Source organism: Parambassis ranga, chromosome 12, assembly GCF_900634625.1.
Source record: "Parambassis ranga chromosome 12, fParRan2.1, whole genome shotgun sequence".
Lineage (NCBI taxonomy): Eukaryota > Metazoa > Chordata > Actinopteri > Ambassidae > Parambassis > Parambassis ranga.
The window spans coordinates 2,346,624-2,359,268 of record NC_041032.1 but is presented as its reverse complement, the minus strand read 5'-3'; the positions used below and the strand labels follow the sequence as shown (position 1 = coordinate 2,359,268).

The following is a 12,645-nucleotide window of genomic DNA, read 5'->3' as shown; positions in this document are numbered from 1 at the left end:
TTTTTTGTTCTTTTTTTGGCATAAATAAAATATTGCTTTCCATGAAAAATAACAAATAATTTCCAGCATGCTGTGCCAACAGCTACCATGAATGTGTTTTTTTTTTATTATTGTGATCTTGATATTTCCCTGCGTTGTAAATCGATATAAACCAAGTTATTAGCTTATTAAAGCAAACCCCAAACACTATGATACAGGTTCGGAGTTTGTGAAATGCTTCTTAGTGGCCCGATTGTTTAATTTCTTCACAATACAGACAGATCAACTACAAATCAATGTATTATAGAGTACCAGCAGCCATTTGACGTGAGTGAAAGATATTAACTTGCTTTGATCGTGCAGCCATCCTGTCCTGTCGTGTGTGTGTGTGTTTTTTCAGTGGGGTGTTTAAGAAAAGAAAATGCAGGGCAGTCTTTTAAAAAGAGGACAATAGCGGCTGTGCGGTAGCCTTGGTAGTGTTAGCCTTGAGAGGACACAAACACACACATACACACAACAACAACTCTGGGCCAGTTTCCAAAAAAGACGCTCTTTCATTTTTCCATCAAAGTCTCACCTTCCAAGTTAATAGACCGCTCTCCTGCTCCCCTTGAGAGAAACCCTGAAAAATAATATAAACATGTCTTCCTTCCTTTTATCCAACCAAAACAGGAAAAGAAAATTTGACCCTGTCCTTTTTGTGTGTGTGTGTGTGTGTGTGTCCTTTATTTTTGTGTTGTGCAGAGAAAGCTTTTTTTTTTGTAAACACATTGATGCCGGGTGGGAAAAGCGGCCTCGCTCTTTCCAGCTGATCGATTAAAATTCAAACAAAAGGAAGTTTCTTTTAAAAGACAAATCAAAGCCTCTTGGCCTGATGACCCCCTTATTTATTGTTTTATTGGTGTTTTTTCTTCTCTTTCAGAGATTCATACAAAAAAAGTACGGAAGGTCCCTCCTGGCTTGCCGTCCTCAGTAAGTGATAACATACCTTTTTTTGTTATTCTTTATTTTATTTTTTTTACTTCTGAGGTATGATCGGCAGTTTCGTGTGTGTGTGTGTGTAGAATGGGCTGCTGCTGGAATCACTGAGCAGAGGAAAAACAATGACGGCTGCCTGTGTGAGTTTGTGGAGATGACACAAACAGTTGTTTTGTTGCCATTTTGGGAGGCATCAGAAGTAGAAATATGACTATTAATATTATTTAGTTTTCATTTTAGCCAATTAACAACAAACACATTTTAAAAAAAATAGAAAACATAATGTATTTTTCTACATATATATTATTTATACATGTCTTCAGTTTGCCGTTTTCTGGACGGGGCTGTGTATTTGCTCATGTTAAACGGACAGAATAGAGAAGCAACACATCACCTATGATTTCAGTGTGTTTGTTGGGATGAAGATGACGCTGCTGGCACCAAGCTGGATGCCAGCAGCTGTCGTCTTTTTGTCATGAGTTGTCCTGCGTCCTTAGAAATACAAAGAACAAGAGTTCCGCTCCAAGAAGCAGTAATCCAGCACAGAAAACAATGAATCCTTTTTTTATGGTTTATTTTATAAATACTCCATATTGAGTAGTGATTTGAAATGAAAGTCTTCTCGTCCTTCTGAAGGCCTGTCTTTCATTGGAAGTTGTGCAGCTGGGCTGTCATTGCTCCTCGTTGAACATTTTCTACACCCATCACAGCTCTGACGCTCATTAGATTTATTTCTAATTTTGACTATAAGGTGTTGTCCATGTGGAGAGTTTTTTTTTTTTTTACTCCGATGTTGACCTCATTAATGGCCAGTTAACGACGGCTGAATGTACAACGTGTCAGCTGCCTCTTTGGCTCGGCAGGAGTCCGTCTTTTTGTGGCCTTGGCCCGCTTTGTCCCCGCTTCCTGCCGTCTTTCCTACCCTCCACTCTGTGTCTGCATCAGCCAGGAGGGAAGGAGGGAGAGGAGGAGGAGTAAGAGAGGAAGGAGGAAAAAGGGGGAACCCGGAGAGGAGAGGAAAGGAAAAAAAAAAAAAGGAAAAGCATGGTGGAAGAAGCGTGTGGATTGTTTGACAGGTTGATCATCTTTTGTGTTCATGAAGTAGCCTTTTGTGACAGTGCAGTTTTTTCATGGAGGAAAGATGGTGGATTGAAGTCAGCACTGATTTTTCAATAGATGAAGTACTCTGGCTGTGATTGTTTTCAGAAAATATTCATCATTATGTTTTTGACGCATCACCTGAAAAGAAGCTGCAACCTATACACACACTGGACGAACCACACATAAATACACATACACATTCATTGTGACTGAATGAGTGCACAGCACACTTGGAAGTTCTGGTGATAGAATGTTTGCAGTTTATAGGCCAGATTACAAGGAAAGTGCACTAGATTCAGGTAAAGCTGTATGTTTACTGAAGGTGTCTCTTTGACCTCACATGAGTGAAGTCATCAGTCATAGGTTAGTGTGTGCAGCAGCTAGTGTGTGTGAAGATTAGACATTTTGCATACTATAAATGCATTAGATTTGTAAGTGTCCACTTCCAATCCACCAGTTTTGTGTTTCTTAGTGTAATCACATTTAATGCTCAAATATTAACAACAAAGATTATTATTAGTACAAACATGGTGATCATATATTTGCAAGTGTGCCTGTCTAGATCTGCCTAAAGATCTGACACCATGACTTTACAGTGTAAAATGTTACACAAGTGCAGCTGACTCCATCACCAGAATATATATATATATATATATATATATATATATATATATATTAAAGGTTTACAGTAGCATAAAGGAAAAGACGGACATATTAGTGCAGCAAACATTAGAGCTAACAACATCATTGTACTGTTTAATTCTACACAGCTGTGGTTGCAGTATTTCTTTGAAATCATTGTATCTTGTATCAATAGTGGCTGACAGGGAAAATGAAGGACTGGAATCAGGTGCTAGTAGTGAAGTGTGTGTGGTCACAGACACCATGTGAGCTGTACGTTGATAAAATATGTGCATTTTTTGCACTTTAGTGATGCTTCTCAGTCATACGTGTTCACATGGAGGACCTTCACTTTCCGCTCAGCTCAGGTTTGTTGCATGTATCGTATATTCTCTGCTGCAGACTGCCTTGTACGCTGCCAGTCATACAGTTGTCAGCAGTGATGCGCTGCAGGTTTTGGATCTGTGCTTTGCCTTCATGTCTGTGGCGCTCTGAGCCGTCTCCTCTCTCTGCTGCTGTAACCCTCTCTGTTTCCACCTCTGTGATGTGAGTAATTCTGCCTTCTCCTCCTGTTCACATCAAGAGAGAGAGCGAACAAGGAGAGGCCCCCGGTGCCTGTGAAATGGAGAGGCGGTTCCACCGCCGAAGAAGAAATTCACAGGCTTCTTGGCACAAAGTAAAGCGACAGCTTAAATTTTTATTTAAGGTGTCTTTGAATAGCAGCAAGGCCCAGGTTTTGTCGTGTCATGAGTCGAGTTTCAGCACCCGTCCTTGTTTGGAGCTCTGGCTTTTATTTTGAAAAAAAAAAAAAAAGTGTGCGATTGCTGACAGGTGTTCATTTTCATAATCACTTCAGGTTGGGTTGTATTTTAGTGTTTGTGGTGAGGGAAGAAGAGTTTTGAACTCTCTGAGGACCAAAACACTAAAAACACACAAGGACAGAAATACCAACTTCACCTCTTCCTTGCATGTGATTGTTGATCCATGGTCACAGTGTAAACAAAGAGGAATGGCCACGAGCTGCTAATACATATAGGCTCAAAAAAGATGAATCATCTTTTAATTAATTGATACACATTCATTTTTGCTAATGTTGCACAGATCCAGCCGGGGATACAGTGTTGTTGTTTTTTTGGGTATTTGTACTTGTTGGTATTGAAAAGCTTACAAAACATTTCTTATGGAATTCGTCGTCGGTGTCTTGCTGTAGGGATTGAACCCATAAGCCTGTCAGCTGCTTGTTTTTGACTCGGATCAGCCCCCAAGAATTTTCTGCATGTTTCCCATTTGATTTTTTTTTTAAAAGCTCAGCATTCGCGGTGTCTGTTCAGAGATTCTTCCTGCTCCTCTCTCATTTTTTTTTTCTCGAATGGTCCGTCCTCCAAACCTGCTGCCAACAGCAACGGCAAGAAGACTGAAATGTGTGTTCATTCCTGCTTCCAGCAGCCAGAGCAGAGCGGCTCGCTCCTAAATGCAGAACATTAAACTCTTTTTTTCTTTTTTTTGTGATCTGATGATTTTTTAAGGTCTCCCTCGCTCTTTTTTCTTTCTAATACAAATTAATTTATGTATTTTTAATCATTTTTCTATAAAGGAGAACCTGGTTGTCAAGTGTAAACCAAGTATCACTGTTTAATGTAGGAAAAAGTACAAGACGACAACAAGACAACTTCAAAATATTTCTGTTATAGCATTGTTTGAATGATGATGCTGGACATCAGTGATTGCACACACACACACACACACACACACACACACACACACACACACACACACACACACACTGTTTCAGCCCGGGCTGCACCTGCTCCGAGTACAAACACAACTTCACAGAGGAATGCCTGTAATGTAAGTGTGTGTGTGTGTGTGTGTGTGTGTGGCTACACAGAAAGGCCAAAAACAAACATTCTCTTTGTAAAGAAGCTGGCACACTCGTCCAACCAGCATCCATCTATGATAGTCTGAGGCTGTGTGTGTACGTTCACTGTGATGTCTTTTTACAAAGTCGGCCCTTTTGAACGTTAAATTCTCTTTTGTGTCTCTTCTGAGCTGCCTAGCTCTACGTACCTTTGTATTTTAAATGTATATGTATTTGAACCTGTGACTATGGAGTCTCAAAGCTAATAAATTAGCATCTGGACAGGAGGAGCAGGATGCACGTCCACTGTGCAGTGTAGTTCATTGAGCTATACATCAAAAACTTTTCATTGAAGCGTGTTGACTCATCGTTGTTGTTCAGTTGTGGCCACTAGGAGCAGCAGCAGCAACTTATTCTTAGTCTTGAATTCTCCTTTATGTTGTCGGTGACTTGAGAGTTTGGCTGAAGAATTTTGTGTTATTGCTGCTGCTTTAGTATCTTGTCAGTGCTGATTGAAAGCCCGCCAGGCGCTGTGTTCCTTTTGATTTATATCAGTTCTTAAGGTGACATCTTTCTAATATTTATAGAAGGATACACTCTTTACATATCCATTGTCATTTACACAATTATCCATAAGAGCCACTTTAAGCGTGTTTGAACTTGTTTTCCTTTTGTCGTGTGGCTGCCCTCCCATATGCTCCGGCGTGTGAACACACTTCATTTAAGGCAAAGAAGAAAAAACAAAAAAAAGAAAGAAGAAGAAGTCTTGTCTGTTGTCTTTTATCTTCACATCCACCGCGGGCGACGATGGGTCTTTTTCTTTTAATTAATTCATTTCTTCTTCTTTTTTTTGTCTCCCTGTGCCACAAGTTTGTTATTGTTGTTTGTCAAATTTAGTTTGCTGAGTTGATGATTTACTTTGAGAAACAATTAAACGTCACTTGAGAGGAGAGCGTGGGACGCCTTTGTAATCAAAAGAAAATTAGGCATCAGTTGCTAACATTAGCAGGTTGCGGAGTGCCGTCTTGCTGTTGTTTTTTTCTTTGTTGATGTTGGGAGTGTAACAGCTTTTTTTTTTTTTTCCTTTAGATATCATTGTTTTAGTTAATTTGTTGTTTGGGCTGATAAAGTCTCCCAGTTCATCCTCAGAGCTTTGCTAATGCTGACTGATTAAACAATAAAACACACATATATGTCAGGATTATCCACAAAAATGACTCTAATGAAACCATAACAGGGGACGCAAATAAATGTGTTTGTTGAATGCTCATTTATGGTCCATTTTCAGAAAGTCATGATGCACACACACACACACACACACATGGCATTATAGGTGAAGATGATTATTTTCAAATGTAAATAACTGATTTTAATACAGGTTTATAATGGGCTTTTAAATTACTAATTTAATTTTTTTATGTAATTTAATGTCTCATTTTCTGAATCTCAGAAGTACCATAAAATGTATCAATAATTTATGCTTTTTAACAAATTGATGCTTCAGTCCCTCAAAAGTCCCACATCTGTGTCATCACTTTAATATATGTTACATTTCTGTACATCATTGAACTCCATCTCTAAAACACAGTAAACAGTGTTTATACCTAAAATGAAAAATCCAAATTTCTTTTCTAAAATGCCACCCAGCCATGAAATGATGGCTGATACTGATACCTGATACTCATCATGTTTTACTTGTGAAGAGTGTGGAGTGTCTCATCTTTAGTCAGTTTTACTGACTTTGATTTTAGTCATATAAAGAAGAAGAAGGAATCCTGGGGGTGTCACATTTCATTTTTTTAGGACTGATTTTTAAAATTTCTCGATTAAGTGCTTCTCAGTGATCTGACCAAGGAGATCTGTCCTCATCTCTCTCTCTCTCTCTCCCCCTCTCTCTCTCTCTCTGCCTCTCTCCTCGGCTCAGATGTGGTTTTGTTTAAAGTCGACAGCGTTAATTAAATTAAGCCAGGTCTTGCAGAAGGCACAGTAGGAGAGCCGGCGGTCCCCGGTGGGCCGCGGGTGGAGGGAAGGATGGGGCAGGGGAGGGGGTGGGGGGGCGGTGGTTGTTAGTGGGGTGTACGGGGAAGTGGTTTGGTGAGATATGCTGCCCCCTTCAGACGGCCCCAGGCACAACAGGAGAGCCACAGACCCTATCAGTCAACTGCTGAGGGGGGTGTGTTGTCCTTTAAGTTGAAGGCACCTGAACACACCATCATTTTGTGCATTATGGTGCCGCTCCTCAGGACTCAGAGATTTTCTAACCTGGCTGCAGGATTTGTTCCTGTTCATCCTGAGGAGCATTAGAGAGCTCCAGCGTTGATGTTAGGTGGCTCACTCTGTGTTCCAGATAATAGAGGTCAGCTCATCCATGCATCCGTGCATTTTTATATAGACCTTGTGGACGAAGACATTATGTTGTCTACAAACAAGGAGAGCAAACCACCAAATACTCTGCTGCCACATACTTTTGTCCTTTTAAAGACTTTTTTAATTGTTGTATATACAATATTTATATATGTAAATACAGTAGAGAACTACAATAGCAGAGAAACCTTCAGCATCATTAGAGCTTAGTGTGTGAACAGCATGTTCTGCTCACAACAGCCTGTTATTATTATAGTCTGACAACACACAATGGAAAATACTGTTCAAATAAATTGCACATTTATTATAATTGTTTTGGCATTATGAATATTTTCTATATTTGAACACCAAAAATACAAGAAAAAAATGAAAAAAATGTGAAAATGAAACTTTAATTTAGACTCTGGGGAATAAGAAATAAAAAACAACATTTACTATTGTTCCTGTTTGCTACAGGAAACATAATAACCAATGACCTCACTTCTTCATGTGTGAAGTGATGCTAAAAATGAAGTGTGTGTGTGTGTGTGTGTGTGTTAGCATGCTGCTCAAATTAGCAGTGTAGCGGCCTTGGCAGAAGATGAAATGAGAAAGAGGCTGCAGAGCAGGATGGGTGACAAGGAGAGCGTTTACATGTAGGCAGCATTGACATAGAAAACCTCGAAATTGTCCAAGGCCCTGTTTTATTTCCTGCGAATCGGTGTGTGTAGGCTGATTAAATGATTGATTATTTCATGAAATCAACTGATGCAGATGACCGTCCTGTCACTGCAACGGTTTGTCCAGCACTATAATGGACTCGGTGAACATAAAGCAGTGGTCGGTGTGGACTGCTGCCGCCGTCCTGCAGCAGCAGCTTCAGTGTTTATACTGAGGAAATCCAGAGAGGAGCTTCAGCCAGGGATGACCTCATGGTTAAACCGCTCCACACACACACACACACACACACAGTGAGCCAGCTGTGTGTTCAGTTATGTTTTGTGGATGCTTCAGTGCTTCATTCCACTTGAAAAAGCTACAAAAATGTTTTTACAAATGTGTGCCTGTTTGTCTGTTGTTCCCCTTTATAACCGCAGCACATATTCAACAAACGACACGACTAAAGCAATGTCTGAAACTTGTGTGTGCACGTGTGTGTGTGTCCATAAGTTATTTGCTTGGCTCTCAGCCCCAAAATGTCCCACATTGCTGCACCACATCCGCCATTTTGTGTCAGATGGGAAACTGACTAATTGAATTACAAGGCATCCGTTTGCGTGTGTGTGTAATGCTGCATGTGGATACAGCTTCTTTTTCCCACAGGAAACTTTAGATACACAAAAAAACATATATAGTGTGTGCTAATGTAAATTGTATTGTAGCAAAACACACTTTAAGTCAAATATTTAAAGGATATATTTACATTTTTAGTAGTTGTGACTGCAGTGGTTGCATTATGTGACTGGTAATCAGCTAATATTTGCTGAAGCTGGCTAACACTTGGTATGTCTCCAGTTAGATAAAGTGCGTTAGCTTTGCAAATGTTATGCTAGCCTTCCCGTCCTGTTAGTGTAAACACCAGGCAACTGAACATGTGTGAGAACAGGTGAAAGTGAACACAGGTGAGCATAGCACCACTCGTTTTATTATGCTGTTATGTTAGCTTTGTTGCTAAGAAAAAAGGTAGCCTTTGTCTGGTTTGCTAATATTTCATACATGTTTGCCTCAACATGCTTGCTGTTGCTACATGTTCATTCCTCATGGTGCACTGATGGCTTCCTGCTTCCCCCCAATTAGCTTGCAGAACTAGTGAGCCAAAAATTTGAATAAATGAATAAACCCCATTCCAGCCCCCGTAGGACCCCACATAAACCGGTCTAGACACATCCTTGGCACTCACCAAGTTTTCCAGTTAGTTGCTGTTACCATCTGACCTTTACTTTGGAGAAAGGATTACAGTTTTTCTTCCACTGCCTCAGCGCTTCAAAGGTTCCTTGTCAATGAAATAACCTCGGCCTGAGGATGTTTGCCGCCTTTCTGTCCTTGTGAGGACATGTGGCTTTGACAAAGACCTCTCTCTCTCTCTCTCTCTCTCTCTCTCTCACACACACACACACTCACACATGTATGAGTGCTTGCTGCAGATGTGAGCGTTCCCCGGTGCATTCCTGAGCCCAAATATTTGGCTGCAGTAACAGGCAGCAGAACACGGCACTCTGATTTACTCCAAAGATGTGATGGAAATCACACACTGACACACACACACATATCAGTCTACACTTGTGGTGACAAAACTGCTTTAAGTCATTGATAATGTGTTAAATATTTCTCAGCTGGTTTCTCAGATGCACTAAAATGTCAAATTCTCTGAACTGAACGCGTCTTTAATATGACTTCTTCCATTTTTTTACACTGACAGCAGAGCTCACAAATACTCGGCTTTGTTTTCTACTCTTTTGTCCCAGCTGATGTCTGTTCTCAGATGTCAGAGCTTCCTTGAATGCACCACCATGCTGACAGCTAATTGCTCTGTGATCTTAACATGGAAAAGTTGTCAAAACCGATTTTCAACAAGAAAAAAACGTGTTGTGATCACAGAAAAATAAAATGTGAGATATTTCTCACTTTATTCAATGTATGCAGTTTAAGCTTGAAATATAAGGTGCATCTTAGAATATAAACCTTCAATTGGCGAAATCAATGTACAGAAAGCAGAAGGAGAATTTAAAAGAAGAATATTTACGACGAAGAAAAAAAAAGGAACAGCAGCCTGTTGTTATACTGAGAGCGCTACCTTCAACAAAGCCTAAGTGATCTGAATATCACACACACACACACACACACACACTGTCATGGTGTAATGCACGCTGGTGGTGTGGATTAGCCTCATCTTTAATCATTGTTTTCATTCTGAGCACGCTCTGTGTAAAGTATACCTGAACACAAAGTGCTGAGCGGGCTTTCTTTCAGCAGCAGGTCACACTGCGCTCAGCAGGAGGACCGCGGGCTTCACACCAAGACCGGCTCTAGAGAGCGGTCTCAGGCTGGACCAGTGGACAGGCTGCCAGAGCCATTTGAGGTCATTTGGGTATTAAAGCAAAGACAGTTTAAATGCAGTCTAACCAATGAACCATTTAAGAGAAACTTCTCTCTCTCTATCATCCTGAAGGTAAAGACGTTAAGAAGTGTTCCTTTATTCAACAGGTTTCCTCACTCCTCCTCCTCCTCCCCCAGCTCCTCCTTCATTCTCAAACTACAGGAAGTTGAAGTAGGAAGTTTTTTTTTACCCCCCACCGAAGAGGCTCCCTCCAATTTGTTGAATTTCTCAAAATGTTCCGTTTGTTGGGCTGAAAAGAAAATCACAGAAAAATCACCATAAGGGCTGCTTTGCATTTTTAATTAAGAAACTAACATATGAATATATTTGCATATTATTGAGTTGCAGATTAAATCATGCATATATAATTAGCGTGCAGCAGCAGCACTCGTTTATTCGCCTCTCTCTCTCTCTCTCTCTCTCTCTCTCTCTCTCTCTCTCACTGTGCACTGTGCTTACTGCTTTTTTGGCAAGCTGTGGTTCTGATGGATGCCAGACACACACACCGACACACACACACTCACACACACCTTCATCAGGCACTCAAATACACACAGACGCACTTTACACACCCTCTCCAAACACTTTTGGGACTCTCTCTCTCTCTCTCTCTCTCTCTCTCTCTCTCTTTCTCTCTCTCTCACTCTGAAACTCTCTCAGTTTGTATTTTGGAGGAAAATTAGCGTCTGATTTTCTCTGTCAGAATTGGGGCCACGTCAGGTTTTTGATCCTGATTACACCGGAGAGAGAAAATTAAGAACTCTTTCTTTCTTTCTTTCTTTCTTTCTTTGGTGAACATTGATTAATTATATTTATATTTGGATTATATTTCATATCCAGTTGAATTTTAAAGGAGGATGAAACATTTTGTGTTTATGAAGCTATGCGCCATCCAGTGGTTATGTGATTAAAGTGCATGTAACATGGTTAAAGAAACCATGCTAGCAAAGAAAAAAAAGGCAGAGAAACTTGTATTAGCATATGTAAAATATGTGACTACAGATCTCACACCTCCTGAGGGAAACCTTGGACTTACTCACGTGAAGATTTTTAACTAAACGCCTGATCACACATATTATTTTGGGGGTTGACTGGCAGTAAAATGAATATATTGTTCCTGGATTGACCTTATGTTGTTAATTTGTCACTTCTATTTCAAATGGAAACTTTTGGTGCTTGTGTCTGCATGTGTGTCACTGCCTGTAGTTAAATCCTGTTGATAACTTCGCTGTTTGTAAATTCAGACCTGCAGCATAAAAAGACTCAAATCAAAGGCTTGTGGTGGGAAGTGGCTGTATGAAGAGAACAAAGTGTAATCGTGCTGTGTGTGTGTGAGAGAGAGAGAGAGAGAGAGAGAGAATGCTCCTAGACCTTTAGGCCAGTGCTGCTCCCTGTGAGGGAAAGGATGAAATATAAAGGAGTGATTGCCAAAAAAGGGAAGAAACAAAGAAAATGGGTGAAGAAAAAAACATAAAGGAGAGGGGGAAATATTAGTGGAAAATAAAAATAAATTAAAGCAAGACAAGAAAAGGGGAAAAATACAGGGTAAGAAGTCATTGGAGAAGAAATATAGAGAGATGAGAGAGAGAGAGAGAGAGAGAGAGAGAGAGAGAGAGAGATGACAACGGGACCTAATGTGAAAAGAAAAATCCTATCCTCGTGACATCGGGATGAAATGTGAGATTATAATTCAACTAGAGATCAACTGTTTTCTCATCACCAGAGAGGAAGGGTGTGGAGAAGAGGAGGGGGAGAACGAAAGGAGGAAGAGGGTAATAGAATGAACACTGGAGGGGGCATGAAATCCTCAGAAAGGATAAGGCTAAGAGGAGAATGGAGCAGTTATTTATTAATATATAGATAATAAATAAAGGAGGACAGTATAAGTCATCAGTCACAATAAAAGCTGACACTGTCCAGTGTTTTGTTGGACCATTCATCCACCCCAACCTCCTCTGTTGCTGACTATGTGTCACTTCACTTCCTCCTCTTCTCCAAAATCATTGTGGCCACTAGAGGGCATTATCACAGTGAAAAGTAACTGAGAGTCTTAATGACCTGTTAATTGATTATGTGAGGGCCATCATGATAGATCTGCCACTGTCAATATAAATATTAATCGGGCATTTTTTCTTTAAAAAACTTCTGTAATAGTATATATTAAGCACTTGTTGTCTCCCCCGTCTCTCCTGTCTGATCATTATGTTCTCTTCTCATCATGTCTTTCCTCATCCCTCTGTCCTTATCCCCTCTCCTCTGAGCTCCTCTCCTGCTTGTTGATGTCCTCCCCTGTTTTCATCAGACCCTGCTTTCCATCCTGTTCCCTTCCCCACACTTCCCACTTCCCACTTCCCCTCTCCTCTATTGTTGCAACCATTTCTTCTTCTACTCTCTTTTTGTTCACTCATACATTATTTTCTCTGCATCTTTTCCTTCATCCTCTGCCTCTTCTTTTCCTTCTTCCCTCCACTCCTCTGTTGAGCACCCTCTCCTCCTCCTCAGCTCTTCATTCTTCTTCATCTCCTCTGCAGGTTTGTTGACCAAGCAACCGTCAGACAAAATTAAAAACGCTGTCTCTGCTTCTTTTCCTCAACCGGGTCACTCTTTTTGGGTTCTATATATTTTTTCCCCTCTACTCCTTTTCCTTCCTTTCCTCCCTTCATCTCTC

The 12,645-nt window shown here is 40.5% G+C and overlaps 1 protein-coding gene across 6 annotated transcripts in view; it reads left to right on the top strand.

Moving 5' to 3' along the window:
• tcf4 (transcription factor 4) overlaps positions 1-12,645 on the top strand; it is a 148,555-nt gene that overhangs the window by 84,602 nt on the left and 51,308 nt on the right. For all 6 annotated transcript variants that reach the window (XM_028417384.1, XM_028417383.1, XM_028417386.1 and 3 more), the window contains one exon: positions 902-951. In XM_028417384.1, the coding sequence (XP_028273185.1) occupies positions 902-951 (50 nt within the window). The remainder of the gene's footprint in view (positions 1-901; positions 952-12,645) is intronic.